The following is a 27,477-nucleotide window of genomic DNA, read 5'->3' on the forward strand; positions in this document are numbered from 1 at the left end:
GACCAATGGGAGAGCATCTCTACTGCTTCAAATCTCTGACTTATTGCCTCTCTGACCCTCCTAGACCCCCTTGTTAAATGGTTCCTCTGTTTAGGTCAGGCCCACCCAAAATACTCCTCTCTTGGTAACTTTTTTTTTTTTTTTAAGATTTTATTTATTTATTAATGAGAGACACAGAGAGGGAGACAGAGACACAGGCAAAGGGAGAAGCAGGCTCCATGCAGGGAGCCTGACGTGGGACTCGATTCCGGGTCTTCAGGATCACACCCTGAGCTGAAGGCAGCACTAAACCACTAAGCCACCCAGGCTGCCCCTCTCTTGGTTAACTTAAATTCAACTAATTAGAACATTAATTATATCTGCAAAATCTCTTTACCTTTGTCACATAACATAACCTGATCATGGGAATAATCCATCCATCTATAGTGACAGTTACCACCTGTATTCAATGGAAGGAGTTATACAGCTATGTATACCAAAAGATGAGAATCTTGGGCACCATCTTAGTATTCTTCCTACTACACAATAGCTGATAAAATCATTTTTCTATGCACTTAGAAAGTCTGCATTGAGGATTAGTATGTTCCAGATACTGCTCCAGCCATTGGAGATACAGTAGAGAACAGGATGGGCCTGGTGAGGCTTGTAGGCTGATGGAGAAGACAGATATTTGAGTGGATCCTGCCATGAAGGAGAAGGGCCTTAAAAGAGAACATGGGAGCCCTGACTTAATCTAGGCTAGTGGTCAGGGAAGATTTTCTCAAGAATTGATATTTTTTTAATAATAAATTTATTTTTTATTGGTGTTCAATTTGCCAACATACAGAATAATACCCAGTGCTCATCCCGTCAAGTGCCCCCCTCAGTGATATTTAATAGAACCTGATAGATGAGTAAGAGTTGCCAACAAAAAGAAGGAGAGTAGGAAAAGATTCAAACAGAAGGAACCTAAGGACCGTAGGTCATCCTGTGTCAAGGTCCTGGGGTGGGACAAGAATGCCACTTCCAGAGACCTAAAAAGTGGTCTGATGTTATAGAACAACACTAAGCTAGAGGGAGAGGCCAACTACTGTGTCTATGTGGAAGTCTAAAAGGCTCACTAACCTTACACATCCCCTGTGGGGTGGTAGCTGCAGGGAGAGAATTCTAGGTTTTGGCTTTTGCAACCAAGGCCATAGCTGTCCCTTTACCTATAATGGGTACAGGAGGATGGGGGAGTTTGGAAGGGAAGATGATGATCCCAGTTTGGGACATGGTTGGTCTAAGGCACCCATGAATCTGAGTGGAGATCTCAGTGACAATTGGATATGTGATCTCTAAGAGCTTCTGCAATACAGTAAGGAGGTGTGGGCAAATTGGAACCGTAGAAGAGATGATTCTATGCTGTGTTCCTTACTTCAACCAATCAGATATGAAGTCAGAAATTCACTCAACATTGGTAGGAATTCATGAAAATAGCCTAAACTTGCCTGTATTTCCAATAAAAAAAAAAAACCAGAATCAGATTACCAAAATGTAATCTGATGACTAAGAATGTTTTAAGAAAATATGTTCTAGACAGACCATCCTATGCCATCTGTTTTCTGCAACTCTCAACATTTGGTGTTTATAGTTCAACGCTGGGTCACAAAGGAAAGGCTAGGATCCCTGAGTGATGTGCAATGTAAGAAAATGAAGATTGCCCTTAAAAATGATAGCTAGAATTTATTTGATGCCTGCTGTATGCAAAACTCCATATATATTCTTTAGATGAATTATCACTCATAATCCTAGCAACAAAGCCGTAAACAGGTACAATTATTGTTCCAGCTTCATAGATGAGGAGACTAAGATTTGTTGGAGAAGGTAATGAATTTGCCCAGGACAGAGAACTAAGTGGTAGAGCTAAACAAAAGCCCTCAGTGGGACTGCAGGGCTCACACCTTCCACCACTGGGGTATAATCCAAACCACTACAATTTAAATTCTAATCTTAAGGTACAGCTCAGTGATCGAGAAAACTTTTCCAGAAAATTTTGTTCCTCAAAATTTCTGTGTACTTACTCCTTTGTTGTATAAAATCCCAATTTAGAAGAAAAGACTGCACAAGATAGATCATACATCAGTGTGTGAGGAGTCAGATGGGAATTTGCACAGTAAAAGCAGTGAAAGCTCTTTGATCTGATATAATCAAGTCAAGTTAATGAGGGGCCCCTGGGTGGCTCAGTGGTTGAGCGTCTGCCTCCGGCTCAGGTCATGACCTCAGGGGCCTGGAATCGAGTCCTGCATCATGTTCCCCTTCCTGCAGGGAGCCTGCTTCTCCCTCTGCCTGTGTCTCTGCCTCTCTCTGTATGTCTCTCGTGAATAAAAAAAAAATCTAATCTAAAAAAAAAGACAAATTAATGGAAATAATCAAATAAAGCAAGGAGTCACTAAGGTTTATAGTGACCAACAGATGTACCTTAAATATTGCATTTTAAGTTAAAATTTACAAATAGAGATTGATTCTCTATTCATTCTTTAAGTAAATAATATAGTCTCGTTTCCTTAAGTCTTGGATGAAGAGATCTCTATGTCATCGGTTCCATGAACTGTTTCCATCATGGATCCTCTGCCATTTCCAGCTTTCGTTTCCTGATAGTGGGGTAAAGCCTGTTGCCATTTGCTGATAATCTCTTTGCTAGATTTTTTAAAATCTATTTGTCTTGATTTTTCCCCATGTGTATCATTTTTCTCTATGGTTTTGGCCTGAACCTAGCCAAACTTTTTTTTTTTTTTTTAACTTACCTTTGAGAAAGCTTTGCCAAAGAAGTCCCATTAACTGTCATGGAAACAGCTTTCTTTGGCACTCATAGTTGAATGGTTTACATAATGAATTAAATCGTATTACCATGACAAGTATAATTATCACAAACAAAGTAGAAACAAGCATGACTGACTTTTGCTAAGCAGCCACTCGGGTAGTGGCTGCCCAAGCACTTGGGCTTCTAGAAGGAAGCTGTCCAGAGGGAGTATTGGGCGTGGTGAACACCAGCCAGGTGGTTGCCTTACAGAAAGAATGGAAAGTGTTGGCAAATGTGGAGCATCCGTTAGGATGTAAAGGTTAAGCAAATTTCCACTCTACCCTTGGTGTTCAGGAGGAACCCTTACGGGTCTGAACCAGGTTGCAGGTCAGTGAATGTCTTGACTGAAACCCTCACCGATGGGAAACAAATGCCCTCCATGCTTGGGACAACAGTGCCTTGTTCCTAAGGACTTAGAAATTCAGGTGTCATCGCTTACGTGTGCCCCCTTCTCTAGACCCTCTGCTGTCAGGGGGACTTGCCAAAAACTGATCCCAAGATTTCATATTTTCAAGTGCTGATGATGTCCAACCCACATTAGCTCGCACCGTGGCTGCTGGCTTTGTCGTTTTGACCTAGAAGAGTTCAGATGGCAATTGTGAGACACACATTCAACTCCAAAAATATTTACTGAGCGGTTCTGTTGTTATTGGAACCAGAAGACACTCAAAGATACCTCCAGGGGGCTCACAAGGGATTTAATGTTGGTTAGAATTTGAAGACCTCTATCAAGGTGGGAACCATCCTCCATGTGGACAGTCAGAGCAAAGAGAAACAAAACAAGATCCTCAAAGCTTATTGAGTAGCAACATTAATGCTCTTTTCCCTTCTCCGTGTAGTCTTCCTACCTCACTGCATCCTCCCTCTTCAACCTGGAAATCAGAAAGACAGGGAGAGAGTACATGCAGTCTCACTCCCAAATTATGCCTAATGCTGTTAGCATTTCCTGCCTTCCTAGTTGGCTTATATAGAAGAGTGTTTTTGTCCACACGAGCTGTGAATCATTGACACAAAAACCTATTCTCATAAAAAGTGTTTCTCTACCTCCCCTCAGCCAAAAAGGGTGACATTACAAAGTGTTGCAGGCAAGGAAGAGTGGTCCCTGAAGGCTGTGGAAGTTTGCTCTCATTCTTCCAAGGCGAGATGTACATCCCCAGCCTGTTCAAAGCCAGACACTAGAGCAGCACAAGAAGCTCAATTCTCCAACTGTTCAGAGGCAGGAAATCACGAGGGACAGAAATGGGTAGGGAAGGCTCCCAGGAAGACAGGGACTTGAACTGAATGTATGAGTTCTGTGGCAGAAACGGTTATTCATGGCACTCATTAAAGAGCAGCAAAGCAGACTTTATTCAGGGGGCCTGCTGTGAGGTGTATGTGTGGGGACCACCTCAGTGGGGGGTTGCGGTAAGGGAGAGAGACTGGGCTCCACTTCAAATACAACAAATGAAAGTGGGAATGTATAGCCAAGGAGTGGAGGGAACGGAGTGGGGTCCTTGGGTGGAAAATTTTGAAAAGGAGACATCAGGGATGAGGGGCACTCTGACTCAATCAATCGAACAGGACTTTTGCTAAAGGCACACTAGGATGATGGGATATTACGTGGGGTATGGTAGAGAATGAAGACATTGATTATGTATGAAGGGTGACCAATTATTGAGGCGACTCTGGCTGAACTGACTTAGCAGGATTCTTGCTAAAATTGGGCCCTTAGAGGACATGCCTGAGGACAGGGCTGGTGGGGTTCGCAGGTCACTCATCCAAGACAGACTCTGTCACTCTGTCAGTTCCTAGGGCTACTGCAACGGGGTACCACAGACGGGGGCGGGCTCCAAGAACAGAAATGCATTGCCTCATGGTTTGGAGGCCAGACGTCCAAAATCAAGGTGTGGGCCAAGTTGGTTCGCTCTGAGGGCTGTGAGGGAGAGTCTGTTCCAGACTTCTGTTCTTGGCTTATAGACAGCCACCTGCTCCCCGTGTCCTCACATTGTCTTCTCTCTAAGCACTTCTCTGTGTCCACATTGCTCCTTGTTTCATAAGGATGCCAGTCAAAAGTGACCACAGCTTAACTCGGTCATCTCTACAGAGACCCCTTCTCCAAACAAGGTCACAATCTGAGCTTCTGGGGGTTGGGGCTTCAACATGCAGATTCGGAGGGGACTCAGGTGAGCCCTATCTCCAGTCAGCCCCAATCCTTGAGGAACGGACCCAAGACAGTGGCCGGGCCCAGCGCATGGGGGAGAGGGGCTGAGTTATGTTGCTCAGCGTGGGCCTACACGCCCGGTAGGAAGCCCCGTCTCTGTGACTAAATGCACGGCTCTTCTAGTTCCAGGTCCTCCTGCAGGAGTGAAGGCAGCTGCGGCCTCAGCCTCCATGGTCTTCGTCTCCTGGCTTCCCCCTCTCAAGCTGAACGGCATCATCCGAAAGTACACTGTATTCTGCTCCCACCCCTACCCCACAGTAAGTTGGTAAATAACCAAGTGCCTTTCAAGCACCTTCGAGAAATGAGCTGCGAGTGCTCGTTTGGGACAGTTTTGTTCCTTTGTTTCCCACCTACTTGGGTCTTTCCAGTGGTTTTATTTTTCTCCCGTTGTCTCCGCCACAAAGCTACATCCTCATTTATACCTCATTTGAAAGTACCCATCTGAATCATTGTAAGGTACACAATTGTCTAGAATTATTGTTTATGGGGTGACTTCCCACAAAACTGCCAGCAGCCTTCTCAAAACCAAAACCCCGAGCTCTTAATTGTGCCTTAATTGATAGTCAGTGGACAACACCTATTGATTTTGCTGTTGGACGCGTCATTGTGTGCACCCCAGGCCCTCCCTGCCTCCCCGCTCCCCTCCGCCCTCCCTCCTGTGCTCCTACTTCCCACCCCTTCTTCCTGCCAGGCCCCATCCTCCACTGAGGGAGAGGAGGCGAGCCCCTGTGGGGCCGGACACGAGGACCTCTACTGAGGATCTGTGACCCTGACAATTACGAGGTCCGCCTTGTTCATTGTGACAAAATTAAAAGTTAGGGTAATTAATACTTCCAAATGCTGTATTTATTTTCATTAATATTGTTACTACCAAGTCATAATTATAGAGCTACACTGTTCCTTAGACCAGATACAAAAGCAGATCCAGAAGGGAAATATGAGAGAAAAGAAAGCCAAAGTGGTACAGCAAAATTCGCAATATCTTCACAGGAACATATAAGGCATTTTCTGAGGTTGGCACCGTGTCGTAGCCCTCTGTCTGTGCCCCAGCTGGGCATAGAACGAGACATGCATAGTCATGCATAGTCATTCTGGAAGTATCTGTGACATGAGTACATGGACTAATGTTGGTTTTTATCGTGGTAAAACACCTTCACATAAAATTTACCATCTTAATCATTTCTAAGTGTCCAGGTCAGTGGCATTAAGTACATTCACACTGTCCTGCAACCATCCCCACCGGCCACCTCCAGAACATTCTCATCTTCCCAAACTGAAACTTCCCATTCCCCATCCTTCCAGCACTGTCAACCACCATTCTTCCTTCTGCCTCTGTGGATCTGACTTGCTCTAGGGACCTCTCATAAGTGGAATCATACAGCTTCTGTTGTTCTGCATGTGGCTTACTTCACTGAGCATAATGTCCTCAAGGGTCATCATGTTGTGGCAGGTGTCAGGATTTCTTTCCTTTTTTTTTTTTTAGATTTTATTTATTTATTCATGAGAGACAGAGACAGAGAGGCAGAGACACAGGCAAAGGGAGAAGCAGGCTCCACGCAGGGAGCCGGATGTGGGACTCGATCCTGGGACTCCAGGATCACACCTTGGGCTGAAGGCAGCGCTAAACCACTGAGCCACCTGGGCTGCCCGATTTCCTTCCTTTTTAAGGCTGAAGAATGTTCTCCAACTATATTAATTAATTCTCTAACTAAAGTGATACATTTTCCAAAGTCTAGAGTCTGTAGGGAACCCCCAGGCCTTATAGTGCCCCAGGCAGTGAGCATGATTAACGGTGGCAGGTGGAGAGACAGGAGACAGCACGTGTTCAGCTCACGGAGGTCTGCCTCCCTGCTGGAGAATGTCAACAGCCGCCCCTCTGGAGCTGAAGTGAAGATTTACGTGTAAATGGTCAGAGTCAAGCTCCAGAACTTTCTTGTGGGTTCCTTCTTTGGTTTCAAACATGCTATTAAGTCTTTTTTTTTTAATAATAAATTTATTTTTCATTGGTGTTCAATTTGCCAACATACAGAATAACACCCAGTGCTCATCCCGTCAAGTGCCGCCCTCAGTGCCCGTCACCCATGCTGTTAAGTCTCACCTGCCAAATCCTACCGCCGAAGTGTAGACATGCTACACGGTGCCGGGATGATGCTCTAGACAATCAGATTCTGCTACTCAGAGAGGGGATTCACGGAGGACCCCTGTGTGGCCCCTGATCCTCTCGTTAGCCCCAACATATAGCCAGTCCTCCAAAGAGAGACAAAATCACCTCTAAAGTAAAAAATACTTGTGTTCCACTGGGATTTGAAATGTTTCTTTGTTTTTACTCACTCATTCATCCATCTACCTGCTGGAGGACTCACATTTGCTGTTCTGACTGCAGCAACCTAGGAAGAGACTAGCAGGGTACCCAGAACGCCAGCAGCTCCCCCTCAATCTGCTCTTTGTCTCTAAGCTAAAACAAAAACAAAACAAAAAAACCCCACAAACACCAGCCTGGATTATTTATTTGCAATTGGTCCTAACAGATCCATACTTGAGTAAGACAGCCCCACTTGAGGATGCTGTAGGCCAGGATGGTTCCCGTCCTCCCAGCCCATGAATTACACACAATAGAACAGAGGGAGCTACAATCCTGAACTTGTGATCAAACCATCTGCAGGATGGAGAAGAGAAGATTTGCCCAGGGATTTCCATGGCGTCTCCATGCACAGGACAATGAGGTTTGACCACCTAGTACCTCCCCAACAAGACCCTTCCAAAAATGACAATCCTATTATCAAACTAACCAGAAAAGATGGGAATTAAGAACCAAAATTTTCACCTACTTACTGTCTGACTGCCACTACCTGGGTGTCTCTGTGCTGCCTTTGACTATATTGAAATGCATATAGATCCAGAAATATGATCATTACAAGGTGCCAGTGGTCTTCAGGGCAGCACCATGGGAGTTTTGCAAGGAAGGTCCAGAATCCCAGATCTGTCCTCAATAAGTGAAGTGAACCAGAATTAGGCTTGTTCCATCTCTAGAGCCACATTGCTGCTCATCTACTCCAAACATCACTTAAGACCACGAGGCCGAGATTTTTTAATAGACTTTATTTTAAAAGCAGTTTTAGGGTGACAGAAAGTGGAGTGGGAGGTACAGAGATTTCCCATACAAGGGCTACTTTTTAAAATAAAATAATACCGTTTTAGGTAAAAACCAGAAAGGACTAATTAATATATTTCCCTTTGTAGGGAAACACTTGAAAATACCACCTATTATTTTTTTTCACATGGAATTAGTAAGGGAGTACAAATTACTGGAAAGAGGAACTTTGTTTCTATCTCGATTTTCTGTCACAAGACTGGAGACTGTCCCCTTTTGTGAGGCTTTTACATTTCTGCCTATGCGGCCGAATAAACACCAGAGGGCAGTGCAAGCTCTGTATATTTTTCCTGCTCCGCTATCTAACTTTTTCTTTTCTTTGAAATGATTTCATAGTTGGATGTAGAACATAGGAGGATAAATGAGGACACAACACACTCTGTAATTTGTTGCTCTGTATGGGAGTCCCTTGGCTGACTTCCTCGCTGATATAAATTTCCTCTTAGACCCCCATGGAAGGACCTGTTATAAGCCCCAGGCTCTTCCCTCTAATGGGTAAAGCCCATTTTCTAATAATAGGTACTGATTTCATTGTGTTCTCTTGAGTTAGCTTAGTCAAAGATATTAGGATTGGAAATTTCACATGTTGGGCCAGACAAGAAACTGCAAGTTCATCTAAAGTGTGGTGGTGCTGGAGAAACACGAGTCTCCCCGTAAGGGTGCAGCAGATGCCCTGAGACATCAACCTCCCCGGACAGAGATTCTAACAGCAAAATCTTAAAAATCATTTGATTCAGGAGCTCATCCGTATAACGTTTGGGCCGTGGCTATTAATTTTCACATGTGATGATTTGAACAATCAATTCACACACTTGTAAGGTCCCAGGGAGAAAGGAGCAAGGCTGGATCTCCTCTCCAGCGCTCCGCCCTTTGTGAACACAGCCCAGCCCCGTGGGAAATGCCATATGTTAACGAAGCACGAGGATGGAGAAGGAACGTGTGTCCCCTTTCCAGCGCTAAGCTGATTGAGACAGGACTCAAAAATGTGAAATTAAGACAGCACAGACTTCTCAGCAATTAGGAGCAAAATCAGAAGGCCTACAATGATTGTATCGATGAGCTATGACCCACATCAAACATCCCAGTTTCAGATGATACTGTGATCCAGTCCCTGCATGTGACAGGTATTCGGTCGATGGTGCTGAATGAGCAAATGAGAATGTTCCAGTACTCTTCTTCTCCGGAAGGTGACTTTCAGCAACTAGACTCCCCACAGTGTAGCCCACAATTTAGAAGTAAGCAAGTCTTCGGAGAAACAAGGAAAGTAACCTTGGCCAGGTCTGGGTAACTTCCAAGCCAAGGTAGCAGGTGTACGTTTGCCCCATATCCACCCACCTGACCCGGGGGCCTGTACTCAATAAATCATGGGCCTGAGGACGAGGGAGAGCAGCTTCAGAAATCCAGAAGTGTTGAGCAGTCTCAGTCAAACAATGGTGCTGTGATGGAATCATCAAGTGCGGTCAACCTGAACATCCATATTTATAATGCTGTCCATCTCACTGGCCTCGGCTCCTGTCTCTGAAGCCACCGTGGACCCCCTGGATGTACGAGGCCATGGCCTCCGAGGGAAGCAGCACTCTCCCTGGTTCTGCTGCCACGGAGCATGCTGTCATACTCTATCTGCATTAATATTCTTTCTGTCTCAACCCCCCTTCTCTTCAGTCTTTCTCTTCCGTCGTCTCCTCCAGCTCGACACCCACCCTTAAATGTACGCCTTCCTCAACACTCTCCCTGCATCCTCTTTTCCTGTTCTTTATTATCTCCATGAATCATTGAATCTGTTTTTATAATTTAAGTATACCTGAGGTTACAAAGGTCAAATGTGTTTCTCCAACCCCAACCATCTTAGAGGACCAATCAGACCCGTATTTCCAACTTCTTCCATCCATGTCCCTGGAGACTCCACTGCATCTAGCGTATCCAGAACCAAATCCATTCCTGTTCCTCTTCTCTCCCTGTTTCCCAGCCAAGCTAATGATCTAACAATACCCTCTGTGCCTCTCCAGAGGGTGTGACACAGCCATAACCCGGCCTCCCCCAACCACAAGGGAACCAGAAAGCAGAATTCCAACACATACCTGGTAGACAGGAAAACCAGAGCAGCTTGAGGAAGAGCTCTCCTGGCCACCACAGGACTGCAGTGATAAAGGATAGAGGGTCTGCCTTTCTTTGAGAAGTTCCTGGTTCTAGGGAGGGAAGAAAATTCCAAAGATTGTCATTGTTCTTGTGATGGGGGAGGGACAGAGCCGGGGCATGTAGAGTACAGAATGACATGGAGCACAGGCAAGGGGGTGTCACTCAAACAGAGGGTCAGAGACCATTTCTTGGGATGTACACACAGCCCTGCCTTATAGGTGGAGAAGTTTTACTGGACATGAGGGTTTTATGACCAGAGGAAACAGCATCTGTGAAGTGACATTGTGTCATGAGAATTCTGTCTCCACAATATCTTTTTAACCCTCTCTCTTCTTTTCACGCCCACCACCACTGCATTGGTTCAGGTCTTCAGCTGGGGAACCAAACTAGGTCAGAAGCCTTCCCACTGCCAGTCTTAAGGGCCAGTCCAGTGTCTGCATTGCTGTCATAATCATTCTTTCACATTCTAGATCTGACCATATCGCTCACTTGGGCAAATTCTTGGATGACTTCTCCCTTTTTAACCTGAAACAAAGTTCAAAATCCTCAAGATGACCTAAGCAGATTTCCACCATCCAGCTCCAACTCCTGTCCAGTCTCCTATCTCCTGTTCTATTACCCTACCCAGCCAGCTCTTTAACCATATCACGTCTCGTGTGTCTGGGTCCTCCTTGCCTTTTCCCTCTCATCCTCTTCCCACTTAAAGTCTTTATTCTAAAGGTTCAACTTAAATTCTCTATTGTTTATTCCACCATTTTTGAACATTGGCCAAATTCTAGCCACCATTTGTTAAACATTTTATGCCTATGGTTTCCAAACTTTTTTTTCATGACTCACAATAGGGAATATATCTTACAATCATAATCCAGGACCCACACAATAAAAGCTTCATAACATTTACACTTGTTCCACATGAGGCACTCTGATATTTCCCATTCTGTTAGTTTTTTTCTCTTCCATTTTATTTTGTAAATGATTGTCATAACTCACAAAATTGCTTCTATGATGCACCACTTTAAAAATACTGGCTTTTATCAGTTAATCCTCTTGATTATGCAGGTGGGGTTATTATGACCTCACAGTAGTGGTACTGAAATGGAGCAGCATGTGCTGTCTGACAAGGACCATGCAGTTTGCAAGGTAAAGGCAGGGGCTGCATCCCACTTGTCTGAGCTCAGAGCCCAGGGCTTTCACCCTGACATCCTGCAGTCTTTCCTGGGAAGTTGGCTCCCATCTCATCTCAAAGGTCCCAGAACTGGTTTTAAGCCTTGCTTTGGCATAACTACAACCTCTTGCATTATTGTCAGATGAGTACATAGTTGGGCCCCCATGGTGGCTTGTCAGCTTAAGTGCTGGCCACCCAGTTAGTCACTGTTTGGACTTTAGAAAGCCTGGTATTATGCTGAAATAGTGGATGTTCAGCAAATGTTGTCTAAATTAAATTTTATGGATAGTGGCTGTGAGTCATCCAATAGAGGTTAAACTGTATAATGAAATTTCTGGTTCATGAGGCAGAAAAGTGTCTTATATACTTGGGGATGCTTTTGATCTCACAAGGAATTAGATAAAATGCCTGTGCTTTTAAATCACTCACATGGAAATCATCCTCCCATAGTTCCATCTAAAAGACCTGATGGTGGATCTCTCTTTACTGTGATGGCAAAGCTAGAAATTATGGAGCAGCCAAAAGTTGGCTAAGAATGCATGGGCTTGTTCCATTTGCACATGTACAATGAATTACTTGTTCATCATCAAATAAGTGATAGCAATCAGCCAGATTAATAAAGCACTTTTACAGATAGACCATTTGCACAGCAGATGGATGAAAGCAGAGAAGAAATGAGGCAAAATTGTAGTGAATAGAGGCAATTTTGTTAAAAAAAATTAAAAAGGTTGGGAAAAGTAAGGACCGACCCTGTGATGCCAGTCTGGCTAACTGGACAGTGCTGATTCTAAACAGTAATATGGAGACACTAGCTTTTTCTGTGCCTTTTCTGGATATCAACTTAAATGTGCTTGCAAAATAATAATTTTTATATTTGGAAGGCCAAAATATTTTGTTTGGAAGACTTTTTTAAAAGTAGCCAACAGGCATAAATACAACAGCAGTTACAGTCATCTCAGGAAAGTACAAAGGAAACCACCAAAACTGGCTTGGATAAAACAAGTAGATTGAATATGCTCTTCCCACTCAGGGCGCTGACCATCCCAGTCTATCCCTGCAGGGTGATCTTCGCCATCCATTATCTTCTTTTATTTTTCTTTAAAGATTTTACTCATTTATACATGAGAGACACAGAGAGAGAGAGAGAGGCAGAGACACAGGCAGAGGGAGAAGCAGGCTCCATACAGGGAGCCCGACGTGAGACTCAATCCCGGGACTCCAGGATCACGCCCTGGGCCGAAGGTGGTGCTAAACCGCCACCGAGGCTGCCCCATTATCTTCTTTTAGCAGTGAAAATAGTGAAATAAAATGAAAACCAGATCATAATGTATTATAAGTAAGAATTTAAAGAACAAAGACAAATCTTAAATTGATCCAGCTAACTCCTTATTCTTAACGTAATCCAGGTCATTTCTCTGCCACTAAACAGAAAGGTTTTATATGTCCTCAAAGTGTCGTTATCCCATAATTAAAAGAGCTGCCTATTTTGCTTATTCTGCTCTGGGGGAGGTTTTTTAAATCACTGCTGTGAACATGCTATCTATAAAATCAGAACATTCGAGTCTTTTTTTTTTAAATAATTAGATATTAGAGCTTTTTAAAGCATGATACCTCTTTAACAGAATTAGTTTTTCATTAAAAAGTTAATTGAAATTTTTTAAGTGGAATTCTTTTTATAACCATGAGATACACTGAATAATTTGATCTGAGCAGCCTGTGAATCCATAGTCATTCTCTACATAGTTATTCTCGATTGTATTCAAATAATTTCTAGGTCATTAGTCAACTTAATGCAACAGGTGTTCTGGTTAGTGGCGATTGGGTCCTGACTCTGTAATGCTGGGACCTAAGATCCCTGGGGGAATCAGAGAGGGAGGCCCTTAGAGAGCCTGAACTCCATCCAGCATGGGAGAGGTGGTAAGGACATGCAAGACCGTAATCCAAAGGGGGATAAAGATCAGGACTGTAAACCAAGGGCAGATGTGGCACCCAACGGGGAGGGGCTGAGAGAAGGCTACAAGGCTTTGCAAGTCACCCATAGGATGAGGGTTTGGAAATGAATCCAGAAAATAATGGGGAAAATCCAGTTTTATAGAAATCATTAAAGAGCATTGAAGGTAATTCATTGTGATTAATTTTATCTTATTTACTCTTACAAAGCATCTTAACATGAAAGGAAGATGATTGCATCAAAACCACAAGGAAAAATAGTTACGTGGGGAAAGTAGATCTAGCAGACCCTGTTCTCAGGCTTTTTGGGGGTGACACTGAAGCACCAAGAGAAAGCCAACCTTCCAGCAACCTCTACATTCTTTTGAGGAGTATACTGTTGACTTCCTAAGAAATCCATGATGCCACCCACCAGACCTAAAGCACTAGTAAGAAAGGCGGAAGAGGTGAATGTGAGCTCTCTGGTCTGAGTATTGCAGGGCTTATATCATGAGCTGTATTTTCTACTCTTGGTACAATTTTCAGGAAGCCAACATGTCTGAAGTTTTATAAAAGAAACTTGCTATAAGTATTTTTTAAATGAAATACATGAAGTCTTTATTTATTTTCCTAGGCATTTTGTAAATATTAATCATGTCCTCAACTACAACTGGAGTCGTTTTAGAAACGGAATTCAAATGATTTTTATTTCTAGATTTTAGCAGAACTTGTCAGAATTTTACTCTGCCTCATTTAATTAATCCTCTGTTTGCCAAGCTATGATCATTTCTTGTTCCCTTGGGGGCAGGACCTTACCTTATGGTCTACGCACTGGACTGGAACTCAGTAAATGCCTATGAATTCAAACACAGCAACTATTTATGACTGTTTCTCATTACAGGCATGGTGCTAAGAGCCCTCGCATACATTTTCTTTGCAAGACCCAAAAGAGAAATCTGTAGTCCAATGAGATTATATGGCTGTCCCCACGTGCCCTCTTCCTCTGGCCATCCCTTATCAGCCTAGTTATAGCCATCCATTCAAGATTAATTCACGTCGTAGGCATAATCAAATCTTCTTGAGTGGCTAATATCCCTGTCTTAACTTTGAAGATGAGACGACAGAGTTATAGATCTGCCCGCAGAAAATTAAATATTTAGAGATTTAAATATTTAAATATTGAGAAAAGTGTCTCTCTCTCCTCCTTACCAATGTCTCCTTTTGCCACTTTCCCTAGGATTCATTCATCCTAGGAAACCACATTTGGAGTGTGTTTTTCCTCAGGCTATCATTTTCTGTCTTGCTGCCCTTTAAGGAGGAATTTTCCTGTTCTTTTCTACATATTCTCAACGTTTCTGAGACTCTGATGCGCCAGTGCAGCTGAAGTATCAGGAGAAACCTGGAAATAAAATCGATCCCTTCTCACTGACCAGGGTTTGGGGGGGAGTGACACATAATAGGGTGCACATAGAAATTAGCAAGTCAGCTCAAACAGGATTAGATCATTGTATTGGAGAATCTGGTATCCAATAAAAAGGCAATTGACAATTGATGAAAAGTAAATATAGTCAGTTATTGTAGCTCATATAAAATATTGAGGAAAATGTTTCATAAGGAAGCAATATTCATCCTCTTTCTGAGAACAAGCATTTTTGGCTGAGCATTAAGGGGAAGGCTTTAAAGAAATGGATTTGCTTCACTACCTCGCATGAACTTCTGATTATCTTTTTTCCCATTTATCTCTTTTTCTCTTACCATTTCCACCTCTTGAACTTGTTAATAATGTTTGAATTAGGCACCATCTATGGGTAAGTGATTATGGGATTCACAGTACACGCCTCTGTAGGAGGCATCTCACACCTCTGGAGACATCCAATCATGCCCTCCTCTGTAGCACCTACGTGTAAGCTTTCCTAACCTACCACGCTAGAAGTGACAGCCAGCCCCAACACAGCCTGCTCTCCTGCTGGGAGGAGGGCTAGCCTTTGCCACTCTGCAGAGCCTTTGGCTTCCTCACCAACTCTATGACTCACTATGTTCTTCCAGACTTCAGGCTCTTCCAGTGGTTTTCTTGGAGCTCAGAACTCCCTGGCATCCCTATGTGGAAATGCACACAGACTGCTCTCAACAAGAATATCCTATTCCTGACTTAGCCTCTTATGGGGCCCAGAGATGGATGATGGACAAAACATCAGAAAGCCCTGCATAGGTGGTCTCACATTTTTTATTAGGAAGGAAGGTACCAGCATCATTGGGACTATTCTCACTTATTAAACCCATTGCCAAAACTTTAAGACAAAAAAGTCACATTTAATATCCAGTAACATATATTATGAAGAGAACAAATAAACTCTTCTATTGTTTAAGTTGTTTGGTTGGCAACCTTCTGATTACACTTCCAAGAGCCAAAAAGTGGTGCCTAATTATGGCAGTCATCAGGGGACTAGAGTGGCATCAGAGGGTGATAACACCAGGGCAACTAAATTTCCCAAATAACCAACAGGAACCCCTAGACAGCTTGACTATTATTTCTCATCCTAATCTATAGAGAAATGTCATTCCAAAAAGAATAAGTTTCTATAAACAAACCTTTTTCCTTTGGCTTTTGGTTGATCTTGTATATAAACAGTGAAACAAATGTTGCTGCAGAAGAAATTATATTTTTATCATTGATTTTAGCCATGCCTTGGGTGGCAGGTAAAAATTACATAAAATGCTTATTTTGGAGGTAGTCAAAGACCAATTGTACCTCATAGACAGGATGCTTATTAAGTTTTAACAAAAAGCTATGTACTCTTCACAGAAAATCCTTAGTTTGTAAATATATTTTAATGCTCTGTTGATGCTTAATGTTCAATAGGAGCAATTGTTATAATTTGCACATCATTAAGCTTTGTAAAATTAATTTGGCAACAACACAGCCTTGGAACATTACAGAATACAAATATACACAGTCTTGGGATTGTCTCCTCAGATTGCTAGGCAGCAAGCCAAATTCCCTCTGAAATTCTAGAAGGATTAGATTTTCCCATGATTTTCTGAACACAAGACAGGACTGGTATGAGTGAGGGTGGAGGTGGCAAAGGGGCAGTACGGTGACAAGAGCTCATGAACTCTAAAGCATAAATGCACACCTGGGGAATCTGTGCAAGGGCCCTATGGTCTCCCTTTAATCATCTGACACTGTGTATACAGAAGTTGGATATTTGACAATGGGAAATTTTCTGATTTTATTTTTTATTTAGGGAGTATGGAATCTGTGACAACAAAGGGATATAGTTTACATTTGCACCCCCTGATTAATTGTAGAGCTGGCGTTGCAGCCCATGCAGCCTACTGACCTACACAAGGTTTATTTAACAGCTTGGAAGGGTAAAAGTAAGCCTTTTGTGCATTTGGTTGCTTGTAACTGGCAGCATGAAGTGTGAGGGAGCAGTGCTGGACTCCAACCAGAGGCACCGAGCTTGAGCCTCTACTCACCTGCCTGCCACTCTGACCCCAGTGAGTCACATAGTCTATACCTTAGTTTCCTTGTGTGGGTCCACTTGTATAACAAAATACCACACTGGGTGGCTTAAACAACAGATCTTTATTTCTAATAGTTCAGGAAATTAGGAGGTCCAAGATCAAGGCATCCTCAGACCCAGTGGCTGGTGGGGACCCTTTTCCTGGATTTTCATTGTATCCTCATATGGCAGAGAGAGAGAGAGAGAGAGAGACTTCCGGTCTTTTCATCCCCTTATAAGGGCACAAATCCCATTCATAAGGGCTCCACCCTCATGACCCAATTACCTCCTAACGTCATCACATTAGAGGTTAGGATTCCAACATATGCATTCATTTGGGGGGGGGGGCACAGACATTCAGTCCATTCTGTCCCCACAAGATCCATTTTCTTCTGAAGTGCAAAATACATTCACTCCATCCCAATAGCCCCATAAGTGTTAACTTATTGCACCAGCTACTCCAAAGCCCGAAGTCTTATCTATGTACCAGCTGAATTAGGTATGGGTGAGACTCCAGGTACATTCATCCAGAGGCAAAATCCTCTCCAGCTGTGAACCCACAAAAGTTATGTTTCCAAAATACAAGGGTGGGACGCACATAGGAGAGACATTTCCATTCCAAAGGGAAGAAATAGAAAAGAAGGAAGGATTGATGGCTCCCATGTAAATCCAAAACGTAGCAAGACAAATCCCACTGGATCTTAAGGCACAGGAATAATCCTCTTTGGTTCAATGCTCTGCCCTCAAGACCTCTCGGGATTGCAGTGTATTCCAGACTACTGAGTCAGCCCACCCCACAGCTCTCTACAGAGGCTTTGTCCATTTTGCAACTCTGAAGGACAGAGTAGAATCCCCAGGGCTCTACCAAGCAGGGGTCTCCATGACTCAGCTTCCGGAGGTCCTACCCTCAGGGCTTCAAGTGGAGGCTGTCTGACCTGTTGAAACCCTGGTGGTGGTGACCCTGATGATCTCAATATCCTTCAGAGCCATTCATCCCTTTTCTTGAAGAACAGCACGAGTTCAGGGCCAAATAGCTCGGTCATCCTGTCCTATAGAATCTAAGGACCCGGAGAACCCCATTCAACTCTATCCCATCTCAGTGTCCTTCAGTGCAAACTGGCAATGCTCCTGCTGGTGTGGCTGATTCAGTTCATGGCTCACACCTGTGCCAATCTCCTTACCACATGACTGCAGGGCCACAGCCTTAATGTTTTCATCCGGATCACACTTTCTCCTGTTTTTGCAATGGACGGGCTGAGAATTTCCCAAATCTTCAAGTTCTGGTTTCTCTTTGTTTAACGATTCCTTCTTCAATTTACTTCTCTCTTTTTGCATTTTACCGTAGGCAGTCAGGAGGAACCACAGTGCCACTCTTACACTTCACTTAGAAATCTTAGCTAAAATGTTCAATTTCATCACTTGCATATTCTACTTTCCACAAAACGCTAGAACATAAAGACAGTTCAAGCAAGCTCTTTGCCACCTTCTGGCATGAATTGCCTTTTCCCATTATCCAATGCCATGTTCCCAATTTCCATCTGAGGCCTCACTAAAATGGCTCTTACCACCTATATTTCTAGTGACATTCTATGAGTAGTCATTTATATGTTTTCTTCAGGAGAGGGAGGCTTTCCCTCCAGCTCTCCCCTACTTCCTGAGCCCTCATCAGAATCACCTGTAACAGTTCTTTCATGGGATCTCAACGTTTTTGGGATCAACTTCAAAACTCTTCCTACCTCTACCCAGTTCAAAGCCACTTCCACATGTTTGGTGCTTGTTACAGCAACACCCTACTTCTCAGTACTAAGTTTTGTATTTGTCTGCTCTGGTTGCTGTAATGAAATACCACACTGGTTGGCTTAAATAATTGACACTTATTTCTCACAGCTCAGAAGGCCGGAAGTACAAGATCAAGGTCCAATAGATCCAGTGTCTGTTGTCTTCCTGGCTTACATATGGCCACCTTCTTGCTGTGTCTTCACATGGTAGAGAGGGAAAGCTCTTGTGTCTCTTCCTTTTTTTTTTTTTTCTTGATAAGAAATGGCATTAATTCTATCATGAGAGCCCTACCCTCATGACCTAATCTAATCCCCTAAAGACTCCACTTCCAAATACCATTACACTAGAGGTTAGTACTTCAACATATGAAGTTTTGGGGAACAAATATTCAACCCATAATACTCCTCATTTGTAAAATGTATCTGATACCAGCCTACCTATATCATATGGCTTCCTTAAGAGGTGTGACCTGTCTGAATCTACATCTCCTGAAGTTCCACAGTTCTTGCTTCATGTATTTAGGAGTTTTGTTACTAAGCTCATAAATGTTTAGGAATGTTATGTCCTCACAATGAATTGATCTTTTATCATTATGAAATTACCTTATTTATCACTGACAATATTCTTTCCTCAAAAATCTATTTTGTCTGATGTGAATATAGCCACTCGAGCTTCCTTGTGATTAATATTAGTGTGGGATAGCTTTTCTGTCCTTTTATTTCTAACCTACTTGTATTTTTATATTTGAAAAAGATTTATAATAGGCAGCATATAGCTGTGTATTGCTTTTATATTCATTCTTACAATTTATGCTGTTAATGAGGATTTTAGGTCATTTACACTATTATAGTTACTGATATATTGATACAGGTTTAAATCTGTAATCTTGCTACTTGGTTTTTTATTGTCCTATTTGTTTCCTTTCTATTTTTTTTTTTTTGCCTCTTTTGGATTAATTGAACATTTTTTCCCAATAATTCCATTTTATTTGTTTGGCTGACCCATTAGATTCATTTTACTCCTTATTTTGTAATTTCAGTGATTTCTTTAGGATTAAGAGCATATATATCTAACTTACCACTTTCCACTTTTTCTAGTGATATTTTTTACTGTGCATATAGTATAAGGACCTTATAATAGTATGCCTGTTTTTTTTCCCTTCTCAATATTTGTGCAATTATTGTCATACATTTTATACTTTCGTAACATACTTTTACATGTTACAAATCTCACACTAAGTCATTATCTTTTGATTATCAATGGAATAATTTGATGGGATTTAGATAAGAAGAAAAAACCATATATTTACCTATGTAGTTACCAATTCTGGTACTTTACATCCCTCTATGGACGCTTATATTTCTATCTGGTATCATTTCCCTTCTGACTGAAGGACTTTCCTTAACATTTCTTATAGCACATGTGGCTCTGCTGATTAATTCTTTCAGCTGTTTATATTTTGAAAAAGTCTTTATTTCTTAGTTTTGAAATATTTGTTTGTTGAGTGTAGAAATCTAGGTTGACCTTTTTTTCTTTCAATGCTTTAAAAATGCTGTTGTACTCTCTTCTAACTTGGTATCTTAGCTTAGGCTGCAATAACAAAAGTACCATAGATTCAGTAGCTCATAAATAACAGAGATGTATTTCTCACAGTTCTAGATGCTGGATATCTGAGACATTGGTGCCATCATGGTGGGGTTATGGTGAGAGACCTCTTCTGGGCTGCAGATTTCTCATTGTGTCCTCACATGGTGGAAGGGTGGGGTCTCTTTTATAAGAACACTAATTCCATGACCTAATCACCTCCCAAAGGCCCCACCTCCTAATACTATCACCTTGGGGATTAGGTTTCAGTGTACAAATTATGGTGAAACATCCATTAGCATTTGGATTGTTTTTAACAAGAAGTCTGCTAACATCCTTTCTTTTGTTTCTCCACGTATAACATGTCCTTTCTCTGACTACTTTTAAGATTTTCTATCACTGGTTTTGAGCAATTTGATTATGATATGCTTTAGTATGGTTTTCTTCATATTTTTGTGGCTCAAATTCATTAAGATTCTTGGCTCTCTGTGTTTATAGTTTTCATCAAATTTGGAAAAATTTCAGCCACTATTTCATCAAACATTTCTCTATTGTGCCCCCTTTCCCTCTTTTAGCAATTCTAATTACATGTGTACAAGGCTGCTCCATGTTGTCCTTTAGCTCACTAAAGCTTTGTTAAATTTTGTACTCTCTTTTCTCCCTGTGATTCATTTATTAATATATCTTCAAGTTCACTGATCCTTTATTTATATTTTAAAGATTTATTTATTTATTTATTTATTTATTTATTTATTTATTTATTCATGAGAGACACACAGAGAGAGAAAGGCAGAGACACAGGCAGAGGGAGAAGCAGGCTCCATGCAGGGAGCCCAACATGGGACTCGATCCCGGGTCTCCAGGATCACGCCCTGGACTGGAAGGCAGCGCTAAACCACTGGCCACCTGGGCTGCCCTCACTGACCTTTTATTTCTGAAAATCTAGTCTACTATTAATCTAATCCAGTGTATATTTCATTTCACATATTGTAATTTCACCTCAAGTTTGACTTGGGTCTTTTTATATCATTCATGTATCTATTTAAATTCTTGAAGATCTATAGTTATAAACAGGTATAAAACAATTATAATAACTATTACAATGCCCATTTCTGCTAAATTTAATATCTGTGTCAATTATAGGTCAAATAGGATGGATTGAATTATATTTTCTTTATGAAAGAAATGCTTCTCTGGGCTTTTTTTTTTTGCATTCTTGAAAATTTTTTTTCTAAAAGTTTTTTTTGAAGTTTAATTTACATACAATAAAATTCATGCTTTTAATGTGTGCAATTCAATGGCTTTTAGTATATTCATAGAGTTACACAACCACCACCATTATCTAATTTTAGAACATTCATCATCATCACCCAAAAAATCCTTATACCCCATTACAGTCATTATCCATTCTGTCCCAACCCTACCCTGCCCCTGGAAACACTAGTCTACTTTCTGACTCTGGATTTGCCTATTCTGGAAATTTCATGAAAAGGGAATAAGTATGTAATCTTTTATAATTGGCTTCTTTCACTTAGTATAATACTTTCAAGATTCATCCAAGTTAAACATGTATTATATTTCATTTCTTTCTATTGAATAATACTCTCTGGTATGGATACAACACATTTTGTTTATCCATTCACCAGTTGATGGATATTTGGGTTGTTCTTATCTGGGAAATTTTTATTGGATGTAGAACATTATGAACTTTACCTTATTGAGTACTGGATATTTTTATTCCTGTAAATATTCTGACTTCTGTTCTGGGGTGCAGTTACTTAGTGAAAATTTCATCTATATGAATTTTGCTTTTAATATTTGTTAGGCAATACCACTGTGGTGTTCAATCTAGGCCTAATTATTCCCCACCACCAAGGTAAGACCCTGATGTACTGTATCCAATGCTCCATGAATCTTGAGGTCTTCCAGTCTGGTTGGTAGGACAGGCACTATCCCCAGCCCTGTGTAAATGTTGGGCACTCTGACTTCCTATCCATTCAGTTAGTTCTTTCTCTAGTTTCTGTTAGCTTCCCACCATGCGTGCACAGATCTGCTTGGCTAAATACCCATGTGAGATGCTCTTCAGATCCCCAGAATTCTCTCTGTGTGTAGCTCTGTCCTACGAGCTCCAGCTTCTTTCCAGTCTCTCGGGTGTGAATTCTCAACTCTGTCCTATGAGCTCCAGCTTCTTCCCAGTCTCTCAGGTGTGAATCCTCAACTCAGGGAAGCTGCTGGCCTCCTCCTGGGCTCCCTCTCTGTGCCAGGGCTGGGAGACTCTCACAAAAAAATGTAAAAGCCCTGCAATAATAAGCTTATTTCATTTGTCTCCCATATTTCAGAAGGCCTTGTACTTCATAACCTGATGTACAATGCCTTTGAGACTGTGGTTTCATTTACTCTGTGTGTTCTTAGGTCATTTTGGGTAGGAGGGTAAATTTGTTTTTGTGACTCTATTTCAACAGAAAACAGATGTACCATGGCCCATAATTAAAAAGGTTAAGCTACTTCATGGTAGCTGTCAAAGCAGCTGCACAGAGAAATATAAACTCTCTACATATGACATCTCTATATATGAGATGTCGATATCGATATCGATATATTCCTGCATTTTGGAAAAAGATTAGCTGTGTCTTTTGTTTCTTATGGTAGATAATATGTTAATAACTGTGCCTTTAGGAAATCCATGTGTGCCATTTACCTCCTTGAATGTGGGAACATTTATGTCTCCTCTCACAGGTGATCAGCGAGTTTGAAGCCTCTCCTGACTCATTTTCCTACAGAATTCCCAACCTGAGTCGGAACCGTCAGTACAGCGTCTGGGTGGTAGCTGTGACTTCGGCTGGGAGAGGCAACAGCAGTGAAATCATCATGGTGGAGCCATTAGCTAAAGGTGTGCCACTGTAGTAAAGACCTCATTTCCCACTCTAATTGGATTGTGTTTAAATCCCTATTCTACCAGAAATAAAGCTTACAATGCCCTAAAAATCTCTAGAAAATCAGAACATCACGTGTTATCACATTTCAGCTTAAGAAATAAGGTTGCTGCTAGTTAGCACTGGGCTTTTATGCAAATCAGAAAAGAATCCTTCTAGAAGTGAACATGGCACTGAGAGTGAGTGGCTTTACAACTCAAAGTGTCTTAAGGAAACTGAGGGAAAAAAACCTCCACTCACCCCTTGGGTGGGTGAAAATCACTACATACCAACTTCCCAAGGAAGTTCTACTTTCATCAAAAGCAAGCATCATACTTCTTAAAGAGAAATGCTTATTTTAGGGCCTATGGAATTTGGAAATTTATGAATATAAGAAAATCTTTGGCTCTTCTTCCATTGATGGAATGCTATAAAAAAAGACCTTAATTAACAGTGGGAAGTCAAAGTCACCAAAGAATAAAAGTTCCCAAAAATTAATGTAGAATCAGCACACTGAGATGTTATACTGGTCCTAAAAAGCACATATAGGCACAGAATATTCTTATTCTACTTCTGTTAATTGCTACCACCCAGTGTTTAGGGTACCACTAAATTACCAGTTTTCACTAGTAAATGTATTAACATCATAATTCCAGGCCAGCAGGAGATGCCTCCTGATTTTGGAATACACCACATTGGCAATTTGTTACTAACAAGGCTGCTAGGTGCCTAAAAGAGAAAAGAGAACATTCCAAGATTGCAATTTTACCTCTAAGAGATCTTGATAACATGCTTATTAATGTGATAATTACAAAAAGGTCAGAATACAATAGTGAGGGGAGAAAAGAGAATGCTGTCACATTTTTTTTAACAAAATTGCAGATAAAAAGTAAATATGTTGTTGGCAAGGAAAACACATTCATGGATTTTTGTTTGTTTATTGGGACTCTTTGATTATGATATCCAGCCACCCCGAACACACACTCTCACATTTAGAAAGCAGGGATTATCAATGAGCATAAGGATTGTATCATGGGATCAAAGCAAACCAGCAACATGAGATGCAGAATTAGGCAATAGCTTTACCTCGTCTCTACTTCTGTGTGTTCAGTGTCAGGCAGGCAGTTGGGAAAGTCATTTTTCTCAAGAGACCTCCAGCAGGAGTCAGATATGGAGAGGGGTCAGCACCCAGATACCCATCTGGGAAGAACCCACCTGGGAAATAGAGTCAAGTCCATGAGTAGTTCTGCAGAGCATCAGCTTGCTCTGGGGAGGGAGAAGCACATGTTGCTGGTTTGCTTTGATCCCATGATACAATCCTTATGCTCACTGATAATCACTGCTTTCTAAATGTGAGAGTGTGTGTTCGGGGTGGCTGGCTGTCATGATCAAAGAGTCCAATAAACAAAAAAAGAGCCATGAATTTATTTTCCTTGCCAACAACATATTTACTTTTTATCTGCAATTGTGTTTAAAAGTGTGACCGCATTCTCTTTTTCCCCTTCACTATTGTATTCTGACCTTTTCTTAATTATCACATTAATAAGCATGTTATCAAGATCTCTTAGAGGTAAAACTGCAGTCTTGGAATGTGATGTCTATGACTGCATCTGGCCTGGCTACGCTTCCAGAGGGAGTGTCCCAGAAGACAGTATCCCAATGTATGACAAAGGTGGGGCACATTGCTTTGCCTCTGGAGGACTTGTGTCTTGGTGTCAGCTTTTATGTCTCCCTTAAGAAGGTAGCGCTAAGAACCTGTCAGTTCCAGGCCTCTCAGCCTTCAAGGAGGCCCCTGCTGACAAAGGTCCACCTGGGCTTTTTCCTCTCTGCTCCTGCTACTTTGGGTCTGTGCTGATGTCACATGTCTCAGGCCAATGCTCCTGTTGGAGCATCTGAATCACTATCCCAAGCAAACAGTTGCTTCAGAAGAAGCTGCTCGGAAAACATTCATTTTTTCTTAACATTTGTGCTGAAGATCAAGTTAATTCAATAAAGTCAGGAAAGTTCCACAAAATTGATAAATAGAAGCTGTTCCAGTTTTACTTCTCCATCTTTTGGGGCTTTATACTTTGTGTTGTCTATTCTCTCAGATATTAAAAGTATATTTTAATGTGTGATTTTTGGTGTTAAGATAAATTGCTTAATAAAGTGCTCTGACAAATAATTGGGCTCATAGAAAACACAGCTTGGGGCTGCTAGGCTTATGAAGACCCAAATATTTAATTTGGGCTCCTCAAGTTTAGTCAAAAGAGGGGGAAATGCCACAATAGAAATTTTCAGCTATTTGTATGTTCTTAACAAAAGAATCTCTTTTACATATATCATTATTTGGCTATGCAGCATTCACCCTTTTTGGGAGTGTTGTTATATGGGGGAAGGTCATTTTTGGCTTTTGTATAGATGAGGCTGTGGCATAATTGGTTTTCTGCTGTGTTTGGTGCCCCAGCTCCTGCACGAATCCTGACCTTCAGTGGCACAGTGACTACTCCATGGATGAAGGATATCGCCTTGCCTTGTAAAGCTGTTGGGGACCCTTCTCCTGCAGTAAAGTGGATGAAAGACAGGTAACCAGTAACCTAATGTATGCCTTTAGTGAAACTCTAGAGATTACATCAGACATACCAAGTTGGGTCTAGTGGTCTAATTTTCTATTCATTGACACTCATGAAAATTCCAGGAAACACCAAATCTTCGGAGATGGGAGAGGAGGTGTGGACATGGAATAGGATCTTGACTTTAGCACTAAAAGGGTCTGGCATTTTGTGTCAATCTTCCATAAATTCAGAGCCTTTACGTTCAACTGAACACTTGCAAGGAAAATAGTGTGACCAATCCAATCATCTCTGTACTTTATCATGTGAATTTCCCATATAACTGAGATAAACAAGCCCAATGTCACCTGAGACCTGACAACTATCTTTCTCCTTCTAAGATAACAGTTCAACCAACCCTACCTCAAATGCTCTGAGAAATAACTTCAAGAAATGGAATGCATTAGGACTTTGCTAACATAACATCTGGTTTTCCATACTCAATAGTAATTATTAGAATAATCACAGCCAAGATAGGAGGCAGAAAGTGGGTGAGATGTATTCTGTCCTATAACTTTTCTAAATGCTTTCTCTATGTTCAGAGGAAGAAATTAGGATATAAATTAAGGGCTGACAATTCACTAATGAGCATGGAGATTTGATATAAAATGGATTCAGAGGAGTGCCTATTTTAAACAAAAGCCCTTAAAGGACATAAACTATCGAAATAACAGTCTTGGTCCAGGGACCACTTTTCTCCTCTTTTAAAATCAGTTTGTCCAAAGAAATAAATAAGCTCCCAAGGTCAGGCATCCTGCCTAATGTGGGGATGGCTGGACAGTTGCCACCATGGCTGCAGTTACAATGGCAAGGGAACTCTTTATTCTAGGATCAACTCATCACCCTCTTGAGAGACCATGGTTCATGGGGTCAAAATCATTAACAACTGTAGATCTAAGCAAGTCCACAGGAGACTCCCATATTTAGTTGTCCCTATGTGATTGTGTCAAAATGGCACTTCTGTCCCAGAAGGAATTCCCAAGAGGGAGTGGCTGGTGCCTATATGGTGGAGGAGGGAGAGGCCCATTCAGCGTGTGACGAACATTGCCATATGTGAGAGCCAGAATCCAAGCCCCTGGCACAAATCTACCCTCCACATGGCGTGTTTTACAATGAATGAAATTCAGCTATTTGATTGTTTTTGTCATGTAATCACAATTTAGTTTCAAATATGTTGTTTACCTCAGAGAGAGTCTTTATGCTTTTCCCCAGCCTCAGCTAATTTGGATTGTAATTTCTTTAATCTGTGCCCTTTTCTTCCTGTGAGGTAGTAACGGGACACCCAGCCTAGTAACGATTGATGGGCGGAGGAGCATCTTCAGCAACGGGAGCTTCATTATCCGTACAGTGAAGGCGGAAGATTCTGGCTATTATAGCTGCATTGCCAATAACAACTGGGGATCAGATGAAATTATTTTAAATTTACAAGTACAAGGTACAATAATTGGGGACTCTTCTTAATGATATTTTTATATGCATGCCTATATGCAAAGAGTAAAATTGAACAAATTTAAAAATCAGCCTTTCTAAAGAGCTAATTGCTATTTTCATATTACAAAAAAAATGTTCATTTCAGAAAATGTAATGCAGCAAATCAAAAAACATTCATAATCCCAAAGATACCACTATTCATATTTTTGTGTATAGAGAGCCTACTCCCTTTTTTTCTTTATGTGTGCATCGCTAAGTCCTTGATAATTTCC

The 27,477-nt window shown here is 41.5% G+C and overlaps 1 protein-coding gene across 1 annotated transcript in view; it reads left to right on the top strand.

Moving 5' to 3' along the window:
* DSCAM (DS cell adhesion molecule) overlaps positions 1–27,477 on the top strand; it is a 310,241-nt gene that overhangs the window by 225,579 nt on the left and 57,185 nt on the right. The window contains exons 18-21 of the mRNA XM_041734699.1: positions 5,145–5,278; positions 23,008–23,161; positions 25,630–25,747; positions 27,046–27,209. Coding sequence (XP_041590633.1) covers positions 5,145–5,278; positions 23,008–23,161; positions 25,630–25,747; positions 27,046–27,209 — 570 coding nt within the window. The remainder of the gene's footprint in view (positions 1–5,144; positions 5,279–23,007; positions 23,162–25,629; positions 25,748–27,045; positions 27,210–27,477) is intronic.

This window comes from Vulpes lagopus, chromosome 20 (genome assembly GCF_018345385.1).
Source record: "Vulpes lagopus strain Blue_001 chromosome 20, ASM1834538v1, whole genome shotgun sequence".
Taxonomy (NCBI): Eukaryota; Metazoa; Chordata; class Mammalia; order Carnivora; family Canidae; genus Vulpes; species Vulpes lagopus.